Source organism: Diorhabda sublineata, chromosome 1 (assembly GCF_026230105.1).
Source record: "Diorhabda sublineata isolate icDioSubl1.1 chromosome 1, icDioSubl1.1, whole genome shotgun sequence".
Classification (NCBI taxonomy): Eukaryota; Metazoa; Arthropoda; class Insecta; order Coleoptera; family Chrysomelidae; genus Diorhabda; species Diorhabda sublineata.
This window is the reverse complement of record NC_079474.1, coordinates 15112069-15133153: the sequence shown is the minus strand read 5'-3', so window position 1 is coordinate 15133153 and position 21085 is coordinate 15112069. Positions and strand designations below refer to the sequence as shown.

Genomic DNA, 21085 nt, shown 5'->3' with positions numbered 1-21085 from the left:
AAAATAGTATAAACCGATCTAACTCCATCAAGTCAGGTCTAGATAAAGTCACTCCACTTTAGATATCAGATCCACCGAGTTGAAAATTTGATAGAAAAGTTTTTATGATCCTAAATCTTGGACAGACAAACAAGAAGTGGCAGTAGTGTTGGAGCTTCCCGTATATCTCTTGTATACGTATCAGAAAACGATTTTGCCATATTTTCAACAGGAAATACAAACAAATGGACAAAAACGTGGAGGATTAAAATAAAAAAATACGTATAAAAGAGGTCAACAATGCATAGATGAAAAATGAATTCATCTACAAAGACAGTAGACTGAAAATGATGATGATGATGGTGTTCGTGAGCCACGTCTGCTTATCGAGTAAGTCTTGTAGGATTATGCTGGACAGCTCGGAAGAGAATCTGTCGTGATTGTACTAGTAAAGCAATGTCGAGCCTTCGACCTTTCTTCTATACTCTAAGCTGTTTTTGCTGCATTAAACTCAATCATTTTAGTTCCACCCCTCTAAATAATGTTTTCAAGATCAGTATCAATGGTAGTGATCATTATGTGACAATATGAATCCCTGCGGAACATTAGCGTTAACCTTGGATCTTTCTGGAGTGTGTCCATCGACAGCGAGCTGGATGGAGCGGTTTTTGAAAAAGCTACTCAACCAATCGATAAGTGAGGACGACAAACCTTATGATCTTGATTTGTTTTGAAGGTTGGTTTACCAAACTTTGTCAAAAGTCTTTGATGTCCATTGATATTACTCTGAATAGAACTAAAAAGGGTGTTTATTGGGGCGGCGAGTAGATAATTGATGTGATGTATAACATTATGTGACAATATGAATCCCTGGGGAACATCAGCGTTAACCTCAAATCCTTCTGAGGTGTGCTCATTGAAAGCAAGCTGGATAGATCGGTTTTTGAAAAAGCTACTCAACCAATCAATAAGTGAGGACGACAAACCTTATGATCTTAATTTATTTTGAAGGTTGGCATGCCAAAATTTGTCAAAAGTCTTGTCCATTGCGATTGCTCTGGATAGGATTAAATCAACTGAAAGGTAGTTCGTCTTTTTCCATTATTTTTTGGTATGGGTGGAACCTTATAATTTTCCAATCTGCAGGGAGGAAACCTTTTTTATATGACCAAGAAAAGACTTGTTAAATGAGCTACGCATTTCTTTAATACGATTGTTGGTATTCTATGTACAGTGGTTCTATTGATGGTGACAGTGAAAAGCATGTCTAAAGAAAAAATCAAGGAGTTAACAGAAATGTTGAAACTTGTCTTCATATACACGATTTTGGAATTCAAAGAAGAAATTTATGATCTTGGTGCCAACATAAACTTTTAGCTTGAACTGGTAGTGGATGAAAAGCAACACATTTCAAAGTGTCTTTTTTGTATCTATCCATTTTTGCATCAAGTAATAAAATATTTATACAGAAATAATTCAGTGAATAACTCAAACAAGATTAATAATAAATAAAATTTATTATATAAAACAAATAAAATGGTTTAAAAATTAACAATGTAGTGACAATATAAAACAACTAATTTGGCACTTCCTGTGTTTTTTATAGAGTCCAGAATCTGAAGTCTATTTGTGGGATGGTATCACTGGTACAATCGACAAACTCATTTCTGAAAAAATTTTAAAATCTGTTTATTCTTAATTCGAAAAAATTGATAAATATTCGTATTTGGTTATTGAAATTATAATTATATTTTAAATGAGGAAATTAGGAGGGGTTATTATGAAATAAAGTCAAAACTTGCTGGTAGGTGGTTAATTTCCTGGAGCTTTTGAAACCCCTTCCTAATGTATTAGTACTCGAGTCTTTTAATGAAATTGGACATTCGCAAAGTAAATGGTCTGTTAATTCCATTACATACTGTTAGGATCTACAGTTCTTTGTCTTAAGATATATTTGAAGAGGCAGTTACTGTTCAGAAAACCGACTACCAGTTTATCGTTACTGGTAACCACAAGAAGCTCCTCAGACTTCTTAGCTGATGTGATTATGAATCTGTAGGATCATCTTGAGCCTGAATGAAACTCTATTTGATTCTTAAGACATTCATTCAGTTCGTTATTGATGTGGCATCTCGTGAGGTCATAGTAGGGTCCCGGTCCAAGGTATAGGGTCGTTGCCCTTTTAATGGCAAAACTTCCTCATTATTTTATATACCCACATTAGAGTTACTCTATTTCGATTAATTACATCTCTTGGATAACTAAGAATGTGCTTTCTAGAGAAGTTTTTGTCCAGAAACTCCTGAGCACATTTGTTTATTACTAGCAACTCCATCTGAAAAGGATAATCGATTTTCCTAATAGTATGTAGAACTTTCATTTTGGTCCACCTTCTTGCGCTAGGTCCGAAGCATCTGCGTACCAGAGACATACATTTCGGCCTTGAGGCAGAATGTTATTGACCCATGATAGGCGGTCATTGATTACCACTTCGAATTGGATATTTATGTCCATCAAGCTTCACATTTAGTCCTTTGGTTTGTCAATTCAAGAATTTTTAGGTAACCATTCAGATTACCTGGTTTCAATTTCTCTGTTAAATGCCTCTTTTTTCACTATAAGGTAGACTTTTGTAGAAAGCATAAACACTTTCTATACAAGCAACGCGTAGTCCTCTTAATACATAAATAAAACTGAAATGAAAAATAAATTAGGTGAAAATAAATCAACTCAGAATTGGCCATACGGTATTGATCGTCAATATCTCTTCCCAAACAAACTTCCGTAGTTATGGTTTGCTTTTCTTAAAAAACCTTCACCTGATTGTTCATCATCCATTGTTTTTCGAAATAAGACAAGCCCCTAATAAAGCAGCTTTTCACATCAAAACTAACAACTAACTCAGATAAAAGAATAAAGTTTCTCAATTCAACCTCGTTTTCAATGAAAAATTTCAAAATATATATTTACCTCAGAAATGAAGATTCGTTTAAAATTTTTCAAAATTCACATCGAAACATTTGTAGCTATGTATCTATGTAAACTAACAATCAAAAATAGACAGTTTGGTAGTTTAAACTTACGTAATTTCATCGATTTTCACTAATTAACTTAATTTAGTAAATATATTATATACAGGGTGTCCTATAGAAGAAGCGATACAGAGAAGAGGCGTATAGGGAAGCTAAAAATATGACAATTGCGAGCGATTTACCTCTAAACCAAGTTATATCTCAAAAATATCGATTTTTTTCGAAATTTTGAACCCTACTTTGATCGCCCTATCAATCTTCTTCAATTCAAATTGCTAAATTTAAATCGACATATTTTGGACACCTCTATATTACTATGTATAATCATTTTAGAATAAAAAATTCTTCTAAATTTACTGATAAATCTTTAGTCCTGGCAACGCCGCTTCAATTCGATAATCATAGGAGACACTACTGAACACCAACATTCAAAATCATAAGGTCTGTCAAGCGTCTCGATTACCAAGTTATCTTCTTCAGAGACCGAAGGTTTACATAAACAATTATATAAAAATTAAAATAACTCAGTCGATTGCTCAAAAATGAAATTTCTTCGTTAGTAGATCAATGTTTAATGAAAAATTCGATCAAAGCTTCTTTAATTCTTATACAAATCTTCTCTAATGTCTTCATTATCTTTCAATTTCTTTTATTTATAAACGCCAATATTGGTCTAGAATTTTGTTTCCCTTCTTTCGAGTCCACTGATGAGATTGTGAATTAATGGTTTTTCAATCAATTTTTCAAATTGTTTGGGTTGTTGTTCGGCTTCAATTTTTCCACAACAAATTCGTCCAATCGGTGTATAAGCTTTTCCTGATGTAACATTAAGTAGCTAGTTTGGAGATAAATACCTCTCAGGTATACACCATAAAATATTCGAATGGTAAAGCTTAAATTGAATATTTAGCATATAAATATTACCCCAATCCTGGTGTCTTAAAGGCATTTGGAGCTTGTCGTGACAATAATATATGATCGCTATTATCACAAATGATTCTAGCCATAGAAGCTTTCCTTAATTGGAATAATTGATCTGAAAATGAGAGAAAAATAAAATTAATTAAACATTTCATCAACTAGACAAATTTCACTGTGATGGGATTTATTGGTAGAAGATAAATGGTTATTGAACAAATGATGCAGATAATACAGATCCAGAAATGGTCAAATCTGAGATAGGAAGGCAAGACATGGATTTGAGAGATGATGAAGGTCAGAAACATCACTACAAGAATGGGATAATAACCTGCTAGTTCCATTCCACAAGGAAGGATAACAGCAGCAGCACTAGGAGAATAAGACTAAAAGAAGCTAGAAGAAGAGCAGGTAGGGTTAAAAAAATGGAAAAACTTTACGAAAAAAAAGAGAAATGATGCACTTAAGGTTCATAGACCTGAGAGTAGCATTCGACTCAATCCAAAGAAACGATCGGAAGATATTAAACTAACTAATACCAAAACTATCACAAGAAACTGTAAGTACAACTGAATAGACAAAGATCAGAAAGCTTCAAAATGTTCAGTCCAAGTCCACTATTGTTAAAGAAAATGTAAGGAAACGGACGAGGCACATATAAACGAACTAAAGATATTTCAATATGATCCCAATAAACTTCACTATATGCACACGACAGTTATTATGGGAGAAAATTACAGAAAGATGGAAGCACTAACGAAAAATTTGATGAAAAAAAATGCAAAATAGTAAAATTTTGAATATCTTGGATTAGTAATGACACAGGACGGCAAAATATAAGCGGAAATTACAAATAAAACAGAAATACACTATGTATTGGAAAATATAGCGTTCAATAACAAAGAAATATAAAAGGAAGTGAAAATGAGTTTTTACAATACAATAATAGTTCATATTAAAGTGAAACATGGATAAAAATGAAATAGTAGTAGATAGTAAACGCAATCGAGATGAAGTACCTACGAAAAATAGAAGGAAAAACAAGTATAGATAGAGTATGAAACGAAATTATAAGGAATAACTTATAACAAGAAATAATCAAAGAAAAAGTAAAGAAGATAACGTTAAATTAGTTCGAATAAGATTAACAAAACGAATATGGAAAACATGAACTATAAGGAGAAAGAGAAGAGGCAGTCCAAGAAAAACAAAACTAACAAATAGTAAATATAATAAAACAAATGCAAAAGAGAATAAATTAAATTATAATACTAGCACAGGACAAGACAAGATGGAGGAAAGAAAGAGGACAAAAGGAAAAATGAGAAGAATAAATCGTAATTCTGTTTCTGGCAAAAGTTATCTGTTTTTTTTTGTCGCGTTTTTTTATCATTTTAGATCGATGTCTTTATGGTTTTTACTGTTTTCTTTTCGGTTTGTTTTGTTCTATCCATCAATTCAATAGCAATTAAAATCATTCTATTCATCTTCGGATTTAATTGATTATCGTTACATTCCAAGTAATTATTATAATTATCTCATTGTTTTTAGTAAATGTGTCAAATATGCGCCATTCTGTATTATTCGAACGACATTGAAATAAGGTTGAAAAATCGAGGTTCGTGCATAGAAAAATTTTTGTGGTTGATTAAATTTGATGAACTCTTCATCGTACTATTAAAAATAATTTTAAAAATTACATTTATTTGACTGAAAATGAAAAATTGCGGTTACATATTTATCTGTTAGTCCCGGCATATTTTAGCCGAAATAGAGTCGAGAATGTCGGGCTCCAAATTAGGATAAAATGTAAATTTGGGAGAAGGTTTAGTTAGTAATATTTATTCACGTCGTTGCTGGAATTAAGTCACGTTAATTTCGTTTCATTCGCGCGTAAGGCATCTGACCGTTTGGTGGTTAACAATATTTTACATTAACCGACGAGAAAGATACAAAGTGAGATACATATTCACCTATTTTTCCGAATCTCTTAATTTTTCATAATATAATCTAAGAAAATGTTCAAATACTGTCTATCTTTAAGGTGTTACTGCATTTAGAAAACATTAAACATAGAAAGTTCTTCAAGTTTATTGGTTGGCTGCTAGTTTTTTTTTTAGTCTTCTATTGCCTTGTGGTTCTAATAGATGGAATTATTGTGTGAGCCTAGTCTTATTTTGGTGTTTTTGTACTTTGCTTCGCAATCATATCCCGTACGAACTAAATTCTAAGTATTTGGTACTAAAGAATTGTTAAATATTGTTAAGTAAAACTGAATTACACTGATATTTTTTGGTAACTTGAACAAATTACCAATCATCAATTTTCAACCATATGGACATCATTTTGTTGTGTCTGAAGAATTATAGACGCTGGTACTGACGGTATCATCTGCTGTATCTAGCACGTGCAGTAGCTATACAAGAACGCTGCCTTCAAATACACCAGATTTCATTCAATTTTGATCAAAACTCTCAGTCGCTAAGATATGACCTTAATAATTTCTGGTATATAATTGCAAAATATTTCATGGTTTTGAAAACCAATTCTGTGCGCAAACGTTGTGAAGGATTTTGATTGAAGAAAGCAGCCAAATTGGTGGTGGGATATTCATTCCTCTGTTCCTAGGTCTGAGATAATTGTATCAATAAAGTAATTTGAGTACGATTGATAGAAGACTTTTTGGTCTATAGCAGGACAATAGACAGTTAAAAAATCAATAATTTCGACATGAAAAGAAATTTTGATTCTTGTTTAATTGAAAACAACACAAAAAATTAACTTTTATGCTGGAAAAAATCAGTATATAGGGTATAATAGATTAACCTTTGGTTTAGCTATAATTTTTTCAAAATAAACTCACCTTCAGTGAAGCTACTAGGATTAACATCTGGATTATTTTCAAAGAAATAGCGATCACCGTTCCTTAATCTCAGAAACTGCTCGGCTATTATATCTCGAAACACTCTACCAACCAAACTACCCTCGCTTTTTTCATCCAATAATCCTCCGACCCATAAATCCACATCATCTACACTTGCGTAGACAGCACTCAGTTTTTCGCCCTAAAAAATTATCATTTTAGTAGCACTTCAGATGAAAATATTGATGAAAAGAGATACACAACACAAGAATTCCAAGAATAAATTGATATAGTAAATTGAAGGTGAGGAAAATACCTCTGGTCCAAATTCATTGAAAGATTTATATCTTGGTAAGCCGCTTAATTCCCTGTAATCATTATAAGGTCTCAATCCATGGTCTCTACCTCGTTGAATGTTGATAGATGCCAAATCGACACCAAACGGATCCCCAACTCTAAACATATAGTTTGTTAGCTGAAAAAAAAATGATATGAGTTAATTAAAGAAGACGTACAGAGAGCTTATATTTCCTCGAATATACCATTACTGATGAAAATAAAAATATTTTTCATAGTCAAAACGCCTTGAATACGAGTTATGAACCTCTACGTAATCTTTTAGATATCTGAAGAAGCTATCAACGAAACCATCTACAAATCGCTACAGCTGCACGCTCGGTATTCGATTCTTATTAAAAACACTTTTTAAAACTTCACGAATTTCATCTAATAGATGACAATAAACTAGGAGATTATATTAATATCATTAAATAACAATTTTGTATAGGATATAGGACATATAAAGATACATGTTAGTTTCTGAAGTAAGAGAATCGATCTGCCAACATAAATTTATCATTTTGGTGGTATGTACGTTGGCTACACTGCTGTAACGGAAGTAAGAAAAGATGGCGACCCAAGAAACATGTGTTGTTATCATTATTAAAATAATTACAATCGGATACTTGCAATTTGGTACGTTAGAAAATGTATATACTAAACGAATTCCATTCTGAATTTTCTAATATTATATTTTAATACTACAAGGTACGTTTACAAGACAATTCATACTTACAGCATCCGGAAATGACGTATCTACTTGTTGTATAGGGTCAGTCGTTAATGTAGTTAATACCATATCTATGAATTTATTTCTTCTCATTTGAGACGGATAAAACATAACTTCTGGTATTGATATAATTTGTTCTAATTTATTCAAACCGTATATACTGAAATATAAGGTTTAAAGTCAGATTTCATACAGTTTTTTCCCTCGAGTTATTCAACAAATCAGTTTATTCAATTTAGTTAACTCGTATAATTCCTATTTCTATTACAATCAATTGATGGATAAGACTTTTTGCTGTAACTAAATACTTTTAAGGAACAAGTTTCTCTCATATTTTCAGCAGCAGGCCGAGCAATAAATTAGACAAAAAGAAAGCTACAAATGGTATCTTATGATACTACGATAACATTTAAATATAATGAGTATATGGATGATAATACATAGCGTTGGATGATAATACATCAGTAATATTACAACGATAATCATGAAACATAATGACGCACTTATTGGAATCATTTCGGGCAAAAAAATGCAAATAAGTAAGTTTAGAGTGCGTTCTAGGTGAAAAAAAATGTCTTGCTTTGTAAAAAATTTCCAAAATGTTAATAAGAAGTTATAAAAGTGACGAACGCGTAGCCAATGGGTTAAATAAGACTATAACTACATATTTATCCCAGTATCCAGAATATTTTTCAAAACGAGAGATAAAAAAACGTTCAGAAACGAGAATTTACGACTTAGGACTTCTACCAATGCTGAACTATGGAGCGAAGACTGAATCAAATAAGAAATTATATATAAATTGAATATAGTTAAGATGGTTTGGACACATAGTGAAAATGAGAGAAGAAAGAACAGTACAAACAAAACAAATAAAAAGAAGAGAAGAGGCGGACCCAGAAGGAAATGGAATACCTAATCAATATAGCAGAAAACTAGATAAATTTGAATGTGAATATATAGAAATTTATTACTTCAATCTTCCATCAACAATAGAATGTCCAAATCTAAAAGCGGCAGCAGTAAATTCATTGATAATGGAAGGATCAATTTCAGGATCGTAACCATAATAATATTCATAACCATCTTTTAAATTCAAATTAAATTCCTCCATTACTTCGTAACCTGAAAATGAAGCAAATATATATGTAAATAAATACCAGAATCTTTTAGTGAAAATATGAATAATTGAACGAATTAAATATTATAATGTACTAATAACTTTCCAATAATTTTTAGTCTGTAGTAAACGTTGTTTTCATTCAAAAACATATAAAGATCTCAAAAAATCCTTTGAATAATATGATCTTTAACCCGGCGCGTGTAGTTGGGTGAAAATCACCTGAACAATCAATTTTAATCATGGATTACTCAGTGATGTCTGCACTACTCTTTTCAGTAGCTGGAGCTGCCAGTATCTAGACTGCGACGACAGTTGCTGCTTCGATGTAAGAGGTCAATTATTATTTCGATATCTCAAAGAATTTTCCATTTCTATTACTGCTTAAATGAAAATGTGCAGCTATGAAAATGATTAAAAATTTGTGAGATGAGTTACAAAGTGATAAGAAACCTGTTGACTCCAATGATTCTGAAAAGGAAGACTTTATACATGACAGTCCACGTGAATCTGAAAGCCAGAAGATGAAGTTGAAGCAATCATAGATGTGGTAAAAGAAACAGCTTATTACGATGAAGATGAAGCTACGATCGAAGGACGTGATCCATTAGGTTAAGATATAAAACAAGAAGACACTTCCTGTGAAACCGGAGGTGATGAAACTGAACAATATTACTTAAAAAATATAAATTGAAGAACTTTATGAACAAGAGCTGAAATTATACTTAGAACTCATCTACCCGGTATTAAAACCATTGCGAGAAACTTCTGGAAAGTCTACTGATTCAGTGCTACATTGTTTGTATTAACAAGCCGAGTAGTTTTAGAAAATTTACGGAAAATAAACCGTCTTTCAAAGTATTGAAATATTTAGAAAGGTGATGAGTTTACAGAGAGATTTTATTAACCTGTCTAAGATTCGAGAATGTTTAGAAAAGAGAAAGCAAACTGATCGATTTTCTGCACTGGTTATCTATGATTAAAACTTTATTATAAACAGTATAATAAAAAGTTTTAGTTTTCCAGCGGTAATTTCATGAGTAAATTAACGGCTAACACCTGGTTGGATAGAAATGAGCTTCAGATTCGGCGATAACTTCTTCATCGACGTAAAGGTTCTGTCCAGCGAGCATCCCCTTAAGTTTTAAGCACGCGGAAAAATTGCTGAGGAGCCAATCATTCAATTTTGTCATAGTATTCATTGATTTATGACACTTTAGTCTTTTGAATATTCCGTTTTTGAGATAGTCGATGGATATTGTACCATACGCGTCCTAAAATATTGATGCTATAACCAATCGCACGTCTTCACAAGCTTTGGAGTCGTTTCTTCACGTAAATAATAATGTCAAATATTCGTTCGCAATATGTATACTTCTGCCTACTGAAAAAGTAGGGAATTATATCTGCCTGTGAAAATCAGAAGACTGGTAACTCATCTGGTCTTAATGCGAATATCTTAGCCAAAAGAAGCGATGGGAACTGGACGGGAGCCAAAAGTTTTGGTAAATACTACCTAAAAACTTAAATTTTGAAACTTTGTCCCATGATTTATGTGCTATTTCAATGAACAGAAATTACTTGATGCTTTTAGGATCTGAATCAATGCTAAAAGGTTTATTTTTCTGGAACGAAATCAGATTAAGTCTTGGCTTCAATGGTTCCAATTTTTTCCAGAAAACAACCAAATAAATCTCTTTTTATGCATTTCCTCAAACTAGTTTCCTCACTTAAAATGATATAACTCACAAACTAATGGTACAATAAATGACAAACTTATACATACGAGGATATATTGAAAAATTCTTAACCTACTATAGAACCAAAAAAAATGTGAAAATATTTTATTGCTCAACATATTCTCCTCTTAATTGTTTACATTTATTACAGTGAACCTGCAACGTCTCTAGACCTTTAAAAAAATGTTTCTTCTTGCTCTGCAAACCAGACCTCCACAGCTTTTATTACTTCCTTGCTGGAAGAAAATTTACTTTTTTTCTTTCCCGTAGAGTGGTCGAATAGTAATCTCCAGTTATTGTTCTACCCTTATCCAAAAAATCAATCATGATTAAACCATGGCAATCCCAAAAAACTGAAGCAAGAACTTTTCCAGCAGATTTTTAGACACGAAACTTCTTAGGTCTTGGAGACCGCCATTCCATCGATTGTTGCGTTATTTCTGGATCGTAGAAATGTAGCCAAGTCTCATCCAAAGTAACAATTCGGCTTAAGAAGTCTACATCGTTTTCAAATAGATCGAACGCGATCGATGCTTCCACCCTTGCACGCTTTTGGTAAACATTCAATTATTTGAGGATCCATTTTGCAGCAATTCTTCTCATGTCGAAATTGACGTGAACTATATGATGAACGCATTCCTATGAAATATTCAGTGCTTCAGATATCTGTTTTAGCTTAATTCGACGGTCTGATAAAATCACGTCATGAACTGCATCGATAATTTCGGGGACTGACGCAGAAATTGGCCTTCCCGATCGGTCATCATCATCAATGGAAAATTTACCTCTTTTGTAGTTTTTAGTTCAAATATATACGAATAGTAAATGTTTTAGACTTTATGAATAGACTATTAAAAGATAGATATTGCGATTGATTATTTCAATAGTTAAGAGATGTTCTGTCGAGCGTGTCATTTGTCTTCTTGTGATATACACTAGACATAACAGGGTTTTAAAATCCCGTCTTTTGTATTATGTCGTGAATAATGGACTTTTTTATTGTATGTAATATTTCTCGTGCCCATTTTTCTCTTTATTTCTATTTTAGTTGTTGAGACAAGAACGTGTGTTACTTTTATCTCCAACTTCTCTCAAATATTTCATCTTCTCAACATGAATTAATTTTATTTTTTTGTTTGCTATATGTTTCACATATTTTTATTACTAACATAATATATTGTTTACTGTACAATGATTTTGTTTGAAGTTTTTCATCTCTCAACTTTTTTTGTAAATATTCACGAAAAATTAGGAATCTAAAAGATGTAGAATAACTAATAAAATTTCATTAGTCTAGATCATATATTACGTACAAAAATGGTGGCTCTACATATTTCACTTTAGCAGTCCATTAATTTCTGATAATCCTGGTTTCCTTGTCATTCGATTGGAAAGAGAGATTATCCTTTAATTCTTACACGAATTGAATTTTATATACTTTCAAATGCAAATTTTTATTTTAAATCGAATGCAACGACGATTTATTAATATTCCTTGCTTAGATTTTGAATAGATGTATTTCGATAAACTAACGCTTTTAATTCTTTCTGTGTTAGCTGGTCGCAGACTAAACGAGAGCAAACGTAGCAAAAAGCTTTACAAAATGGCAGACTTACCCAAGATGACTGGTAAAAATTCCTTGTAAGTGATTACTTGTAATTCAGCGATAACTATGAGTCTTGTTTCTAAAAATATTTCTTCATCGTTCCATTCGGGATTCAGTTGAGATAAAATAGTGGCAATTCTATTATGTTCTCTCATAAAAATTGTGTGCAAGGCTACTAATGTGATCATTTGATTAGTACGTGTATCACCTACGAAAAAATAACAGTTTATATAGAACAACCAAATTATACAAACGAGAAAATGAATTCTAGTTACCGAGGGCCTTTTTTATAAGGAGCAAAATAAAAATTTTGTTTTTTTACAGAAATAATCATTAATCACGCACTTTTTCTGTGTATATAGATCTAGAACTTCTGTAGGTTGTAACGCTCAGAAAAGACATGTCTTGGTAGTTGATTTCCCTTCTCCAAACAAATTCTGGGCGACTGCAGGCAAACTCGTTGCTCCTGAACCACCACGTTTGCGTGTCAAGTAGATCTTGCAAAAACTGCGCTAGGCGGAATTAAGTTGGACAGCTCGGAAGGGAATTTGCCGTGGAACTATCGGTAAAACCAGTTTAGCGACTTTTCTTCTATGCTCTAAGCTATTCAGGTTTTTGATTAAATCTTGACCGTTACTGCTCTCTTCTAAATTGAGTCGAATATCCTCAGGGTATGCTTGGGAATCAAGTTTTAATTGGATGTATGAACCGAAAATATATAGTTTTTTGGTCCAAATTTTTGTGAAGCTGCCTTGGCTAAATCGGCCACTCAATTAAATCCCCAACTGCAGTACAAGCCTCCTTTGTATAAATAGCAGCCTCGGTGTTTGCTGCATTGAATTCAATCAAATTGTTTCTACTGCACTCCAGAATTTTTTTAAGATTTGTATTGATTATGGTGATCTGTTGCTGGATAAAGAAAGTAGATGACAAGAGGCATCTCTTGGGAACATCAGCGTTGATCTCAAACCTTTCTGAAGTGTGTCCATGGCTGTGGGATTGCTCTAATAATATAAAAATCACGACCAAGGCACTCGAACTTTCTATTTTAAATTTTTTTAAGTAAATTAACTTTGTTTTATCCTCTCAGCTTCCGAAATGGATTTTCTATGACTTGAGGGCTAGCAATATCAGTTAAATCTACTGATTGCAAATAGAATTAGATATTTTTCGACAGTTTTATAATGTCCTCTAGCTATATAACAAACTTTGTGGAACAGTTATACAAATTGATTACCCGATTCAAAACAAGCCATTCCTTCCTCTCTTGTCAGACATGCGTTTGGATCTTTTGAAAGTGGTAATAGATCTCTCCCAAAATCATTAAAAACTTTCAATTTTCCGCCGATAAAGCTTCGAAGCTCTCCCGTTTGTTCGGGAGTTGAGCCATAAATACCAGAACCGTCCAAAAAATGAGTAACTTTATTCATCTGGAAAGAAAAATGATCAATTTCTCTAATTAGACATTTATAAAGGTGAAAGTGTAATAATACGTGTTAAGATTACAATACTAGATAAAGATCGAACCTATTAATTAGGTTCCAAGTTGTAGTACATGGTACTCAATGTATCTCAGGGTATCAGCCCTTACTTAACCTCCAAAACTCGATTTCTTATTGGTGAATTGGTGGTTGAATAAAAAAAAATACGTAGGGGAATCGTAGAGAAAAAAAATCGACATAACCTTAAAAAGCAGAGAAGAAATATTCACATAACCTTAAAAAACACCGTGGTACATGGTATTCAATATATCTCAGAGTATCAGCCCTTACTTGCCCTTCAAAACTCGATTTCTCATTGGTGAATTGGTGGTTGAATAATAAAAAATACGTAGGGGAATCGTAGAGAAGAAAAAATCGACATAACCTTAAAAAGCAGAGAAGAAATATTCACATAACCTTAAAAAACACCGTGGTACATGGTATTCAATATATCTCAGAGTATCAGCCCTTACTTGCCCTTCAAAACTCGATTTCTCATTGGTGAATTGGTGGTTGAATAATAAAAAATACGTAGGGGAATCGTAGAGAAGAAAAAATCGACATAACCTTAAAAAGCAGAGAAGAAATATTCACATAACCTTAAAAAACAGCGTGGTACATGGTATTCAATATATCTCAGAGTATCAGCCCTTACTTGCCCTTCAAAACTCGATTTGTCATTGGTGAATTGGTGGTTGAATAATAAAAAATACGTAGGGGAATCGTAGAGAAGAAAAAATCGACATAACCTTAAAAAGCAGAGAAGAAATATTCACATAACCTTAAAAAACACCGTGGTACATGGTATTCAATATATCTCAGAGTATCAGCCCTTACTTGCCCTTCAAAACTCGATTTCTCATTGGTGAATTGGTGGTTGAATAATAAAAAATACGTAGGGGAATCGTAGAGAAGAAAAAATCGACATAACCTTAAAAAGCAGAGAAGAAATATTCACATAACCTTAAAAAACAGCATGGTACATGGTATTCAATATATCTCAGAGTATCAGCCCTTACTTGCCCTTCAAAACTCGATTTGTCATTGGTGAATTGGTGGTTGAATAATAAAAAATACGTAGGGGAATCGTAGAGAAGAAAAAATCGACATAACCTTAAAAAGCAGAGAAGAAATATTCACATAACCTTAAAAAACACCGTGGTACATGGTATTCAATATATCTCAGAGTATCAGCCCTTACTTGCCCTTCAAAACTCGATTTCTCATTGGTGAATTGGTGGTTGAATAATAAAAAATACGTAGGGGAATCGTAGAGAAGAAAAAATCGACATAACCTTAAAAAGCAGAGAAGAAATATTCACATAACCTTAAAAAACACCGTGGTACATGGTATTCAATATATCTCAGAGTATCAGCCCTTACTTGCCCTTCAAAACTCGATTTGTCATTGGTGAATTAGTGGTTGAATAATAAAAAATACTTAAGGGAATCGTAAAGAAGAAAAGATTGATATAACCTAAGAAAACAGCTTAATACATGGTATTCAATGAATGTCCGACTATCAGCCCTTATTAAACCTTCAAAACTCGATTTCTTATTGGTGAATTAGTGGTTGAATAATAAAAAATACGTAGGGGATTCGTAAAGAATTAGATTTGTGTCACGAAAACTCGAATTTTATACACGACATACAAACAAAATTTTTTGTTCAACTGTATACACATTGTCTGGAATATATTAAAAATAATATACTTCCAATACATCAATCATTACCATGACGTAGTTTTTTGTCCCGATAAGTTATAGCTTTTGAACGAGTTGAAAAAAATAAGTTCAATGAATCTACTAAGATAAATTTAGAATATAGACCAGACATTAATAAGAATAAAATATGAATGATAGATTTGCATTGAAGGTTGAGAGCTCTAGTATCTCTTATATGACTGATCTATAGAGATCCAATACTTATAGGTCAGGCTAGCTCATAGATAAACTCTATGAGTACTAAACGAAAGAGCTATTTACCTGTTGTGAATAGCCTAAAGTACAATCGTCTCGTGGTGCTAAAACAGATCGAACGAAATTCATACATCCTTGATTGTAATCGCTATAAAATTGATCGTCGTCAGGTACACGTATGGGCATACAGGCATAATGACGATTCTCAATGGGAAGACTTGTTTTTCCATCTTTCGTACAACAAGATATAGCGCTACCGTTACCTATGAAATTATTTATAAATAAATAAAAAATTACAATTTCTTTCAACAAAAGTTTTCAATAATTTTCTGACGCAACGTCATCTCTAAAAATTCACAGAAAACATTTAATATCTGGATTACGGTAAGGTTTAGGTATAATCTACATGAATTTGACTTATTTTTTACCTTTGAATGCATTAATATAGAAAAAAACCGGGTGGTTTTATTTAAAAAAATAAAAAAATTTGATATTTAAGAAGTTGAACTTTGAACACTTTTTATGCACACCCTGTATAAAATAGAGAATTTTTCAGAACAGATTTAAATACGTCTGACCTTGCTTAAAGCAACCGAATAGAAACCATTTTCATATCTTTAAGGGTATCCTCGTAAAAAAATAATTTATAAAGACCTACAACGCTCAATTTTTTTACAAAAAAATTAACTCTAAATGTATGCATTTTTCGAAAAAAGTTTTTAGACAAAAGTATGATAAAATTTTACGTAGATTTCAAAAATGTATTAATATACTGGATGAGCGTAAAAATTTTCATGATTCCACTATAAGTATTTTGCCATATATACAGATAGTTTTAACTCGTCGTGGGACACCCTGTATAATCTAAGAAGCAAATTCCTTTAATACGATAGTCAAGATGAAAATCTAAGACTATATATTAACATTTAGTTCATACAAAAAGCGAATAAATATTCGCGAAAAAAATATTTTTTGTTGATCTGTTTAATTCCTAAAGTTCCTAATTAGAAATACTCACTATATGTAGTAACTACAGCATGCGACAAATCATGAGAAATAAACTGTCCAAATTGCATAACCAAGAGTGTAAATTCTCTATTAACAGCTTCTTTCTCGTTAAAAACAACGGTAGTAACTAATCTCGGACTTGGAAGACTATGACCTGCAAGTACTGATCTTCTAGGCGACCAAACTCCTAAAAAGTAAATATTAAAGTGGCGTATTATAATTAAAAACATAATCAGATCCTGGTACGATAATTTTCAAGCTAACTATCCGCTATGAACCAGTAGATACGTCGATACTTCATCAGATTGGAAAAAAATTGTTGAAATACCTTCAGATTTTATAAAAAATGTATCGGTCTAAAATTTTAAGGTCTGACTTAATTGAAACATAACGAACAAAGCATCAATGTCTCAAGACACCGTATATTATTATGTAAAACACAAATGTTCCATCAAAATCATTGTTTTGACCAACGAAATCTCCGCTTTATACTTCTTGTAAAGAAAAAATGTATGGAGCTACAACGAGATAACTTCTGAGATCATTTTCGTAGCAACAAATTTCAGTGAAAGTTATTTAGCCTCCCAGAGTGAGTTACACATGATTATACTGTGATTTTGCCTCTTTCGTTTTTTTTTCAGATGCTAGAATGTATAAATTACCCAATCGAAGAAGATAATGAAGAAGATACAGTTTTAAATGTTGATGATAGTGATATCGCATCTGACGATTAATTACCAACAATAAAGTGAGTTATAGATGAAATATATCCTTACCGTCGCTATAAGATGGTGCCAATAACCGAGAAAAAGAAGTTCTAGTTGCTCCCCATAACGTATTATAACGATTATTGCACGAACCATCGATTCTTCGGTATTTTTCATCACGTGCCGGACATATAGGTTTTTGTAAGCAAGCGTATCCTAAAGGAGTTGATCTTAAATCTTGTTCGAACATTCCTAATTCTAGTTCCAAATTACTAATTCCCTCTCTAAAAATACTAAATAGTAAAACCATTTTGGAACCATTGTAAAAGTAAATAATTATACCTTCGTACGAAAGTTTTTGTAGCTATTGCAATTTCTAAAGCTTTAGCGCCGATATTCACAACTTCAGCCAAATCATTTGTACCGAACCTTCTAGAATTCCTGAAGTGACTGTAACTTGGAGTACCTGGTTTTAACATCATATTTGGACCAGACATTAGTAACTTTGATTCTTGTACTCTTATTTGCTCCATAGCTGCTCTACTTTTGTCACTAAGAACACCAATTGATGCAGAATCTAATTTTAATTGATGATGTCGATGAGCTCGATCTTTAGAAATAAATGATTCTAGAGAAAATAATTCAAACAATTAGATAGCACTTAAGTTTACATGATTGTACTTACTAGTGAGATTTTTTCCTGTGCTGCAGCATATCCCCGTTTTGGATACTAAAGTTTTACAAAATACTTTATCTTTGGTCCAAATATGTGCCGGACAACTTACAAAAGGTATGCATTTCGAACCATCTCCACAACTATTCACATAAGACTCTAATGGATTAAAATTAACAGATTGATGCAAATAGTTTCCTTGTTTAAATGATTTTTCATTTACATCATAAAGTACGTGGGAACTTGAATGCTGGTGATCTTTGACTATGTGGGATGAAGCTAATGTTAACGATATGACTATTATTGAATAAAACAATTCCATTTTGAAGCTGTAATGAAGATTTAAGTTTGAAAATTGAAATATGCGAAAACCAAAATTTAATGAAAAAAGAAACTAGTACTGTAGATTTATTTCTTGGATTGGAAATTTAGAAGTAGCTGCTTAGATATAGAAACATAAAAGCAAACGAAAGATAGATGGATTAGAATTAGATGAAAAAAGTTAAATCGGAAGAAAAAAGATTAAAATATATGGAAGTGCTCCAAAGAATCCAAGAGGAGATGTGGACATGGAAAGGGAGTTGCAGAAGAAACGGAAGATTGAAATTATTCCCGGAACATTTCGTTATTTGATTGATGCATTTTGGTAGAAGACTATGTATGTTTGGTAGTGAAATAATTAATGCTAATTACTCGAACAATGGCAATGGAGTCAGAAAATGCACCGTATTGAAAAAGTATAGTGTACAACACGTGGGAAAAAGTTTCATTAATATTAAAATATTACCACCGATAAATTATATTACTTTTCTTAATCCATAGACTCAATAACTGAAAAAAGACAAGGGAATGCTAAAAAAATTTTTATAAAACATTCAAATCGAATATATTCGTAAAAAAATTGTTTTTTCTATGAAATTGTTGAGCTTTTTATAAAAATACATAGTTTTTCTTTCATGTATATATCATAAATTTGAACAATTCACATACCTTAATCTAGAAATCACTTAAATAAAAGTAAAATAGAACAAAAATGTATGAGTACAACTCATTTAATTTGCTACCATACATCAGAACTGAATAATTAGGTATAAGTTTTTTGATGAATTTTTGTAGATAATTCTAATTTATAGTACAGTCTATTTGAGGAAATTAACACAGGAAATTATGATCTCCGTTATTTTCTTAAGGTTTGTGGTTTTTTCATTTCATTATTTCATTTAAGTTTGATTTTAATATACCGTCAACTGGGGTAAGATTAGCCCAAATCTAAAGCTATGTTATGGTTTTATCAGCTCCGTATCTTTTGACATTGATTATATTAATTTTCAATGTATCTTAATGTGTAAGCAAACATTATATCATTAAATTAAAACCAATATTATACTGAATTTTTTAAATGTTTGGACCAAAGTTGCCTTGAATTGGGGAAACTTTGTCCCATACTTTCAAACGATATAAAACCTATGTTTAGAGTTGGTTGGACTAAAGTTAGACAAGATAAAATTACCACCAGACATATTAGTTTGTGTTTTTACCTGCTTTTACTTCAAAAACATCCATGAAATGATGAGAAATGGTAATAAATGAAACGGACTTCATATTATTAAAAAAAAATTGTATTGCACAAAAAAAGATATCAGTTTACATCATATTTACAAACATATATTTTCATACTAGTTGTCCAGTTCTGGTACATTGAACTGGTTCCTCTTTGAAGCTATTTTTGGAGGATTGATCTTCTGACAAACATCCACCCAGTCGTAAGTCAGGCAATCTTATTTTTCTGGCCAGCGCCAAAACTTGAGTCTTTTTTCCATGCATTCAACATCATACCACTACAAAGTTATCAATGGCAAAGTCTTCAGGTTTCAACGCAACTGGTGTTCATTAGGTATCATTAGGCCTGTGAACAGGTATGCCTGCTACTTCCTCTAATATTTCTTCCAGATCGGAAAATGTTTCGCTTTGCCCATCAGACTTTAACACCATCTCAACATCATCTTCATCTGAAGAGGAGTTTTGCTTTTTTTTGTTTTTCTTTTTGGAAACTTGTGTTTTCTTCGACGCACTGGGAGAAGGTTTGTTTGCTGCTTCTGAGATGGCTGCTTCTGAGATGGCTGCTTCAACCTCTTCAAATGCAATACTCTTGCCAGCAGGCACTTGCAATTTTTTCTTCCTTCTCCTCGGGCCATCTTTAGTTAAAAACTCAGCTCTTTTCTTCTCCAACTGTTCCATAAAAGCTTCTCCTATAGACAGTTTATCCACGGGCTGGTTTTTTGTGGAAGACGGTCTAGTAGTCTTTGCTTGTTTAAGGGATGGATTCCACATTTGGCAAATCCAGCCGTCAAATTGTCTCTTCGCTTTTCTTCCAAACTTGCCATTACCTCTTTTAGCAATCGTCGAAACAAATCTTTAGGGATCGTAGCAAATTTGGATCCTGAATCTCACTATTTCCACTTGCGGAGGATGTCACGCCACAATCTTTCATTGGTCCAAAGAAGGCAACATCTAATGGTTGCATCTAATGGTTGCGTTAGATGTGTTGAATTCGGAGGGAGGCAAACGAGCCTTATATCATTCTCTTCACAGATCTCAAGCACATGCAAACTGATGTGAGAAGATAAGTTACCTCCAAAGATCTCGATTTTTAACACCTGGTAACAATGTAGACTAGAACCAGTCTTCGAAGCATACTGCATCAAACCACCCATTTTAGAGCGGTTATATCGAGTTCCTTCAGGACAATTCTCAGTCCATGTGGACCACAAGTGCTCAGCTCTATAGACAACATATGGGGACAAGAGGTCGCCTGCAGCATTCCCAGCCATCATTATTGATATTGAACTTTTATTGAAATTGCAAATGTTCTCCACGTATTTTGCTCCTCTCTTACAGATAACCTTTTTGTTCCCAGGCTCATCAGTAAGGTTCATCTCATCGTAATTGAATATATTATTTGGGGAAACA

The 21085-nt window shown here is 32.6% G+C and overlaps 1 protein-coding gene across 3 annotated transcripts; it reads right to left on the bottom strand.

Annotated features, from left to right (window-relative positions):
- Window positions 1-1477: 1477 nt before the first annotated feature.
- On the bottom strand, window positions 1478-19234 carry LOC130441416 (chorion peroxidase-like). 3 transcript variants are annotated; one of them, XM_056775094.1, is made up of 14 exons: window positions 19106-19234; window positions 18128-18444; window positions 17785-18070; window positions 17512-17735; window positions 16746-16922; window positions 15794-15990; window positions 13564-13756; window positions 12337-12534; window positions 8836-8986; window positions 7868-8021; window positions 7109-7267; window positions 6793-6994; window positions 3936-4047; window positions 1478-1646 (listed from the first exon to the last, which is right to left on the bottom strand). In XM_056775094.1, the coding sequence occupies exons 2-14, from the start codon at window positions 18435-18437 to the stop codon at window positions 1580-1582; spliced, it is 2430 nt and encodes an 809-aa protein (XP_056631072.1). In that variant the 5' UTR covers window positions 18438-18444; window positions 19106-19234; the 3' UTR covers window positions 1478-1579. The 3 variants fall into 3 exon arrangements, with proteins under 3 accessions (XP_056631072.1, XP_056631080.1, XP_056631090.1); XM_056775102.1 differs by having other exon boundaries at window positions 17512-17726; XM_056775112.1 differs by having other exon boundaries at window positions 18128-18274; window positions 19106-19184.
- Window positions 19235-21085: the final 1851 nt, after the last annotated feature.

What these genes read in the sequence shown, in the direction of transcription:
- LOC130441416 (XM_056775094.1), bottom strand. Translation starts at nt 18,437, where the DNA reads ATGGAATTGTTTTATTCAATAATAGTCATATCGTTAACATTAGCTTCA. An exon ending in CACAGGAAAAAATCTCACTA is followed by an intron (nt 18,071 to 18,127) that starts GTAAGTACAATC and finishes TATTTTCTCTAG; the next exon opens with AATCATTTATTTCTAAAGAT. An exon ending in TCAATGAATTTGGACCAGAG is followed by an intron (nt 6,995 to 7,108) that starts GTATTTTCCTCA and finishes ATAATTTTTTAG; the next exon opens with GGCGAAAAACTGAGTGCTGT.